This window comes from Arvicanthis niloticus (assembly GCF_011762505.2).
Source record: "Arvicanthis niloticus isolate mArvNil1 chromosome Y unlocalized genomic scaffold, mArvNil1.pat.X SUPER_Y_unloc_2, whole genome shotgun sequence".
Taxonomy (NCBI): Eukaryota; Metazoa; Chordata; class Mammalia; order Rodentia; family Muridae; genus Arvicanthis; species Arvicanthis niloticus.
The window spans coordinates 5,265,705-5,275,179 of NW_023044979.1; the positions used below are offsets into that span (position 1 = coordinate 5,265,705).

General features: G+C 38.4%; 1 protein-coding gene across 1 annotated transcript; it reads right to left on the minus strand.

Annotated features, from left to right (window-relative positions):
• Positions 1 to 1,498: 1,498 nt before the first annotated feature.
• On the minus strand, positions 1,499 to 4,369 carry LOC143433874 (uncharacterized). Its single transcript, XM_076706201.1, has 3 exons — positions 4,336 to 4,369; positions 4,070 to 4,130; positions 1,499 to 2,636 (listed from the first exon to the last, which is right to left on the minus strand). Exons 1-3 carry the CDS (start codon positions 4,367 to 4,369, stop codon positions 1,499 to 1,501), a joined length of 1,233 nt encoding a protein of 410 aa, XP_076562316.1.
• Positions 4,370 to 9,475: the final 5,106 nt, after the last annotated feature.

A 9,475-nucleotide genomic window follows, 5' to 3' on the forward strand; every position in this document is an offset into this window, starting at 1 on the left:
TTTATTTCATGACCAACATAGCAGGAAGAATGTCAGCATGCAGGCAGCCAAGATGCTGGAGAAGGAGCTGAGAGTTCTGCATTTTCATGAAAAGGCATCCAGGAAGAGACTGTCATCCAGCAAAATAGTAGGAGACTCTATTTTGCACTGACTGGAGCTCCAAAGACCCCGACTCTAGGAATTCACTTATTTCAAAACAGTAATATCTACCTAGGCCAAACATACTAATATTATCCCTTCTTAGGGCCAAATATATTCAAATCACCACAGTTTATTTCTACTATGAATTCTGTCATGCATTTAAATATGATTAGGACATGCAGATGCTTTGCCACATTGATTACTTTCAGAAGGTTTCTCTCTAGTATGTGTTGATTTTTGTATTCAGAGAATACTGTGGCATGTAAAGAATTTTCCAACTTGAGTACATTCACAAGATTTCTGTCCAATTTGTGGTCTTTTATGTCTTTGGAGACTATAGTGATAGGCACAGGTATCCCCACGTTTGTTACATTTGTAAGGTATCTCCAAAAAGTGTGTTATTTGAAGAATTTGGAGAGCACATTATCATGCAAAGACTGTACCTCATTCATGGCATTCATGCATTTTCTCTACAGTATGTGTTCTTTTATGTATTCGGTGATGCCTGTGACATGCAAGGGCTTAGCACCTTGATGACACTGAGTCACTCTCTTGAATGTGTTCTACTATGTAGTCGCAGAAAAAAGTGAATTGTCAGTTTTTTTCACAGTGAATACATTAATGAGGCTTCTCTCCACTGTGATTTCTTTATGTGTGTGTAAAGATCTATGACATGCAAAGGCTTTACCACATTGTTAATATTCAAGTAGGTTTCTCTCTGGTATGTGATCTCTCCTGTCATTGCAGATGACTGTGACTTGCAAATGCATTACAACACTGATTACACTCATGAGGTTTCTCTCCTATTCCTGTTCTTTTATAATAATAAAGATGTTAAAGTTGTGAAAAGTGTTTACCATGTTGATCACATTCATGAGGTTTCTTCCAAGAAAGAATCTTATATATTTTTGAAACGAGTGGGACATGAAAAGGCTTTTGCACAATGATTACATTCATAGTTTTGTCCAACATGGGTTCTTTCATGTTTTGGGGGAAAATCCTTATGAAAAGGCTTTTACCACAATGATTACATTCACAGGTTTCTTTCCAATTTGGTTTCTTTTATGGTTTTGGAGACAAAAACTTTGTGAAAAGGCTTTAACTATATTAATTACATTAATAAAGCTTCTCTCCAGTATGTGATCATTTATGTCTTTGGAACCTTTTGACTTATAAATGGCTTTGTCCACATTGATTACATAACTAAGGTTTCTCTGGTATGGGTTCTTTTATGATATTGAAGATGACCTTGCTGTATAAAGCCTTTACCACATTGATTACATTGATAAAGTTTCTCTCCAGTATGTGTTCTTTTATGGGTTTGGAGACTACTGTGACATGAAAAGGCTTTACCACATTAATTACATTCATAGGCTTTCTCTCCAGTATGGGATATTTTATGATATTGGAGCCTACTGTGATCTGAAAAGGCTTTACCACATTGATTACATTCATAAGGTTTCTCTCCAGTATGTGTTCTTTTATGTCTTTGGAGATTACTGTAACATGAAAATGCTTTACCACATTGATTACATTCATAAGGTTTCTCTCCAGTGTGTGTTCTCTTATGATACCGGAGACTACTGTGACATGAAAAGGCTTTGCCACATTGATTACATTCATAGGGTTTCTCTCCAGTATGTGTTAACTTATGACATAGGAGTTTACCATTACAAGAAAAGGCTTTACCACATTGATTACATTCATAAGGCTTCTCTCCAGTATGTGTTCTTTTATGATATTGGAGACCACTGTGACCTGAAAAGGCTTTACCACATTGATTACATTCATGAGGCTTCTCTCCAGTATGTGTTCTTTTATGAATTTGGAGACTACTGTGACATGAAAAGGCTTTACCACATTGATTACATTCATAAGGTTTCTCTCCAGTATGTGTTCTTTTATGTGTTTGGAGATGACTGTGACGTGAAAAGGCTTTACCACATTGATTACATTCATAAGGTTTCTCTCCAGTATGTATTCTTTGATGAGACCGGAGACTACTGTGACATGAAAAGGCTTTGCCACATTGATTACATTCATAGGGTTTCTCTCCAGTATGTGTTAACTTATGACATTGGAGACTACCATTACAAGAAAAGGCTTTACCACATTGATTACATTCATAAGGCTTCTCTCCAGTATGTGTTCTTTTATGAGATCGGAGACTACTGTGACATGAAAAGGCTTTACCACATTGATTACATTCATAAGGTTTCTCTCCAGTATGTGTTCTTTCATGGATTTGGAGATGACTTTGTTGTGAAAAGGCTTTACCACATTGATTACATTCATAAGGTTTCTCTCCAGTATGTGTTCTTTTATGTGTTTGGAGATGACCGTGACGTGAAAAGGCTTTAGCACATTGATTACATTCATAAGGTTTCTCTCCAGTGTGTGTTCTTTTATGATATTGGAGATAACCGTGTCTTGCAAAGGCCTTACCACATTGGTTACATTCATAAGGCTTCTCTACAATATGACTTCTTTCATACCTGTAACAATAATGGATACATGTGAATGAATTTACCACATTCATTAGCCTGATCATTTTACCAACATAAATAAACTTTATAGTAATAATAAAGCACACTCAGATCTTAACCTTTTATCATGCCAGGTGTTGGTGGTACACATCTGGTCCACAGAGTGAGTTCCAGGACAGCCAGGGCTACACAGAGAAACTGTGTCTCGAAAAACAAAAAAAAAAAAAAGGTTTTATTACTTTGATGTCCACGGTTGTACTTGCTCACTGTGGGTTGCTTTACCTCTTTGAAAATACCTGTGATTGTAAAATCATCTATTACATTTATAGCCTCATTTTTCTATTTGAGATTTCTTTTTTGTTTGTTTCTTTTTGTTTCTTTGGTTTTGTTTATTTTTGAGACAGGGTTTCTCTGTGTAGCCATGGCTATCCTTGAACTCACTCTGTAGTCCCAGCTGGCCTTGGACTCAGAAATCTGCCTGCCTCTGCATGCCAAGTGCTGGGATTAAAGGCATGTGCCACCACTGCTCAGCCTATATGAGATTTCTATATGATGTTTTTAACATGTCATAAGAAATATGGGACAACTCAGAGCATTAAAACTCTGATTGCATTCTTAGTTTTTCCTGTAGTGTGCATCACAGCACAGCAGTACTGTGAACCAGTATGAACAGAAGAATTTCCAAACTTCTATAACACATAGAGATTTTCTGTAGATGTTCCAAGTAAAGTTAGAAAACTAATTAATTACAAATATCTATCATATTCAGAAAGTCTACCAAAGGCAGAAAACTACATATCTTCTCATTGTTCTGAAGTAGATAGAGGTACATTGTTCCTTTTAGTATATCTATGCTCAGATGGTTTCATCAATTCTGACAATTGATACACCCATTAAAAAAGAAGAACAAATGAAAGGTTTCCACATTGAATTAACACACATTGACTTTTTTTCATTGCAGACATGATTAATGTTTCTCCTCAACAACATTCTTGACTCTCATAAACTGACCTTGCCATAAACTTAAAAATTTCACTACAAGAATATGAGCATCACCAACTTTATCATGGAGTATTTGCTTATTAGAAGCTTATGGGTACATGTTTATCACTGTTCAATGTGCAAAATCTAAATATTATGAGACTATACAAAAAAAAAAGACTAGACAATACTAAATAGTTGCACAACATAGCTCTAATGGAGTTACAAATCAAATAAAGGAATCTCTTAAGGCATTGTTTCCTTCTCTTCTTTCTTACAGAAATGCCTTGCAAACACCAATCAGATAACTGACATTGAGGTACACAGTTTTGGGAGAATATTATAACCATAGCTACAATAAAAGAACTGATATTTTACAAACTTGCTTTCCTTTAGAGCTTCCAGATCATATTAAAATTTCCTCACAGGCATATTTGTATCAGCTTAAACATTAAAATTACCTTTTATGACTTCTAGAAGTTTGGTGTTGTTCTTCAGTATGATGGTCTTCCAAATTATAGCCTGAAACCAAAGTACCAGAAAATGAATGATATGGTGTTGGAATTAGGCAAAATTCAAATTACTCTGAATTTTCACAGCAATTAACCTGATTTATTCAACTCAGTGTTACTTTTTCTCCATTGAAATGAGAGATGATCATCAGTAACCCAGGAACATTTTTCTTTTATATTGAAATGCAAAAATAAAAAAAGAGTCACAGACTTGCCTATAGTAGTAAGGTTCCAGTAGGTCTCAAGCATCACATCTTTGTAGAGATTCTTCTGGGAAGTATCCAGCAAATTCCACTCTTCTGCAGTGAAGTTTACGTGTACATCGTCAAAACTCACTGCTTCCTAAAGTATACCATACATGTAAACAACACAAAGCCTGATACTGACATCAATACAAAGTAAATGTATGCTTCCTAGAAAATATAATCATATAATTTAGGTGATTCTTCCACTTATTTGCTGACACACAAATTATCATTTAATCACCATGTCAGTTTAGAAGAAACTTGAAATATAAGGTTCATCTGTGTTACTCCTGAACCCTTTGAATAGGATATAGCCTTGGGACACAAATGGCAATTGAGAGGGATATGCAGGGGAAACAGATCAACTGTACTGAGCACACATCTGAAAATCTGTATGAACAATTACTAACTAAAAAAAGTGATGGGCAAAGGTGCATATATTTTCTCATGTCTTTAATCATAGAGGTACAGGCAGGTGTTATGTCATTGAGCTGATGCCAGCACAGAATACAAAATGAGTTTCAGGACAGCAAATCTTACATGTTAAGAACCTCACTCTGCTACAAAAATAAAACAGGAAAAAATGATAGAATGAACTCACAGTTCTTTACTAAAATTCCTACAAAGAATTATATTCACTGTAGTTCTGTATTCATCTTGCAAAAACATGCAGTGAACCAGTTCAAACAGCAACATTAATTAAATTTTACTAGAAGGGAATTTATGTTTAAGCAGTTAAAAAGTAGACAGATGAAAATATTAGTAATGCATATGTTGATCAGAAATAAGGAACATAGTTCAGGAGATATAGCTTAGGAGTTGAAAGGTCTTTCTGGTCTTCCACATAATGGTAGTCAATTTCTAGCATACACATGTGGACCAACACCTGTCCATTTCCTCAAGATCAGGAGTTCTTCTGACAACAGTTAAGATGAGGCACACATGATATTCATATTCATACACCCAGCCATAATACATTTATTTATTCAAAAATTTCACAACAAACATAACACTTAGGCAGGACATCACATGCCTGCAATTCAATGAATCTGAAGCATCAGATAATATTGATGACATGAGCAGAAGCCATCCAGAGAAACAGAATATAATCTATATATTAGGCTGAACTTCATAATGAAACATGTGGATCAAGAGCAGCACAGAAACATGTGCTTATTGAACAAAACCATGTCAGGGGCCTTATGTGATTTCTCTATCTACTATCAGCACAGGAAGGGCTTCACAAAAAAAATTTGTTCTAGAAAACCAAAAACTGAAAGAATAAACTTAAAAATATAAAACCACCAGGTTTGCAAAATAGCATAGCATTGAACAAAAAATGTGTGCACAGTATCTTATATGATTGAGGGACAGAGTCCAAATGGGGAGTGTATAGGTGCATGAGAAGAAAGCTGAAGGATCAGATTCAACCACAACACTGGAGACACCCAGAACAAAATTTGTCCTGTCTAAAAGAAATGAAGCTGGGCAGAGGTGGCTCACGCCTTTAATCCCAACACTTGGGAATCAGAGGCAGGCGGATTTCTGAGTTCGAGGCCAGCCTGGTCTACAGAGTGAGTTCCAGGAAAGCCAGGGCTACACAGAGAATCTCTGTCTCAAAAAAACAAACAAACAAACAAACAAAAACAAAAAATAAAAAAATGCAGAAGTAAAGATGGAGCAGAGGCTGAAAGAAAGGCAAATGAAAACTCAATCAGTAGGAGACACACATAGACAAGCTTGAATCCATGACGTTATTAAGGATATTTTGTTATGCTCCCACACAGGAGCCTTGCATAATTATCCATTGAGAGGCTCCACCCAGCAGCTGACTGAAGCAGAAGCAGAGATCCACAGTCAAACATTGCATGGACCTTGGTAACTCTGATGGAAGAGTTGGGGAAAGGATTGAGGGTCCTGAAGAGGATAGAAACCCCACAGGAAGACCAACAGACTCAACTAACCTTGATCCTTGGGGACATTCAGAAACTGAGGCACAAACAATAACATACACAGTCTGGACAAAGAACCCTGGCCCATAAGTAGCAGATGTGCAGCTCAGTCTTCATGATGGTCTTACAACTACTGTAGCAGGAGCTGTCCCTAAAGCTGCTGTCTATCATTGGGATCTGTTATTTTAACTGGGCTGCCACATCTGGCCTCAGTGGAGAGGATGCACCTAACCCAATAGAGACTTGATGCACCATCATGGATACCCAGGGGCCCACACCCTCTCAAAGGACAAACAGAAGATACAGGAGGAACTCTGTGAAGGCAGGTGTCCTAGAGTAGAGACTCCACTAAGTTCATAGCCATTTTATTTATAACAACTTGAAACTGGAGAGAATCCAGATGTCCCTCAACCAAAATATGAATACAGAAAATGTGGTTCATTTACAAAAGGAAAAACTACTTAGGTATTAAATAGAAGGACATCATGAATTTTGCAGGCAAATGGATACAGCTTGAAACTATCATCTCGATTGAGGTAACCCAGATCTAAAAGCACATGCATGTATGTGCTCACTTACAAGTGAATAATAATCATATCATACAGGAAACCCACACTACACTCCATAGACACAAAGAAACTAAACAAGAAAGAAGGCCCGAATGAACATGGTTGAATCTCACTCAGAAGAGGGAATAAAGCAATCATAGGAGGCAGATGGAAGAGAGAGAACTGGATGGGAGAGCAGATAAGAAAGGGGAATCGAAGAGAACAATGAACAGGTGTGGTGAGAGACAAGAGAGGGCCAGAGGGGGGAAATGAATGAAAATCTGCAGCTGGCTCAGGGGAGGGGGTTACATTTATGGTATGCCAGGGACCACGAATTGGAGGGCAACTAGGAGCCTATGTGGTCGATCTTAGCTGAGATGCATAGCAATTAGATATGGATGCTGAAGAGGCCACATCTGCAATCAGGCAGGATTCTCAGTAGAGAGTTAAAGACACCAACAAATCCAAAAGCCTTTCTACCCAAAATTTTTCTTGTCTAAGAATACAATCTACAACATAGATTCTGTACAGAAGCAAAATATCCGTTTGATACCATGTTGTTGTTATTGTTGTTGTTGTTGTTCTAACTTGCTTGTCTGCTGCTGTGATTGAATCCTCTGGGCAAAATCATCTCAGGTAATAAGTGTTTGTTGTACATGGTTCTGTCAGATCAGTCCATCATTTTGAGAGCTTAGATTAGAAAATGAAGGCAAAACTCATGGACATACACTGTCTCCTGGCTTGCTCTCTTGCTAGGTCACTGTCTCATGCTCAGCCTGCTCTCTCATCCAGCCCAGGACCACTTGCTTAGGGATGTTGCAATACTCAGTGGAAGAGCCTTCCTAATCAATCATCAACACTATCTCTCACAGACATAGCATCTAGCCATTCTGATGAGGGCACATCCTTGACTGAGGTTCCTTCAGATGACTGTAGCTCTGAAATGCTGAGAACTGAAAACAACAATGACACAGACTCAATAATAAATGAGGAAGTTGTTACAACACAAAATCAATGATTTAACCACATCAATTACAGGAGCTCCTGCCACCACAAGAGGGAGTTGGAGTTGTGGCTGAGTAAGGACAAAATAGAGAGGGCACCTGGCTCAGAGCAGGGAAGGATACACTTGAATAGGGAGCTCAGAGGCTGTGCTGACCTGTGGTGAGTTTTTTTAACCCTGAGTTTCCCAGGCCAGTGCTACAGAAGACGAGGCTAAAACAGCTGGAAGGGGAACAGAAAATCAGATTGACCCACACAACTGGAAATGGCCACCAACAAAGACAACACCTCTGGTCCAAGGAAGATATGCTAGCTTTGTGAGAATCGATGAAAAACGACCTTCCATCTCATGACAGCTACAACTTCAAAACTACAGAGTCACATATGAACTGGGCAGAGGGTAGTTCAGGAGGTGGAAAATGAGGTCTTTGTCTTTCTACCCTTTAAAATAAAGTAGGCAGAGCCTGATTTGGCCCTGGATGCTGTCTTGAAGAGCTCTCTGTCATGGACTAGTCAATGGGTCTAGGTCCTGTTGTTAAGAGGGATTTAACCCAAGGTGTGAAGCTAGTAACTAAATAGACTAGGGTGGAGTCTGTCTCATTTTCTCAGTGAGAGAATAACAAAGTGCCACACACAAAATAGACAGCCACAAGGGGGCGGTAAAGGCTACCCAGCAGATTCCTCCACTTGGACAGAGGAGAAAATGAAGAGAGGCAGGTAGCTATGAGCCCTGTAGCAGCATTCCAAGTCTGCTCTAACCTTCCCAGAAATTAAGACCTGAGGCACTCAGTCCAATATACCAGGCTCTGGAACATCTTTGAAGCACTTTGTGGATGTGACTCTCCAGTGTATCCAGTATAGCAGGGATTCATGTTCAATTTAGTCATCTCCATCCACATATACTCAAGAAAAATGTGAAAACCAAGGCATACACACAAATCTGGCAGAGAAGCCACTGACACAGAAACAACAATGGTGCATCTTAAACACTGGCCTTTCAATCATTTAGTTGGGAGTCCTGAGGGTCTTGGGTCAATGCACCAAGATGTTATGTCTAAGCTAGAGAGACCACAATGACCAACAAGGAGCCTATTGCAATGCAAACACATGGAGGTCTTTATTATGAGCTCTGTAATAAGGATTCTCACCAGTCAGCCTCATATGAGACCAAAACTGAGAGTCTAGAGGAGCTGAGTATTTATTGTAGTTACAGCAAGATTGGGGCATTAACATACAGGTCAGCAACTTAATATTTTAGAAACTACATGTCTGGCATAATGTGTAGGAACCAATCCAAAGGGCAAAAATCCATCTGACAACCATGATGGGTAGACTAACTTTATCTCTGTAAGGTGTATTAGTTATCAATATGTAGCTTAACCCTGCAGTTGTACCTTGACTGTTGACAAAGGGGGCTTGTCATAAGAAGTTTGCTAAGGTTGACATTGTGCACTCTCAGAAACAAAATTGATTGTGCTTTACAAACTCATCTTTGTGCCTGAGGCCCTTATTGAAAGATACTCCTGTTCAACCACAAGCCATGCACTGCAGTAGAAAAGGTTCTTTGTCCAAAGACCTGCCTCACTATCTGTTACTTCAGATCCTAAT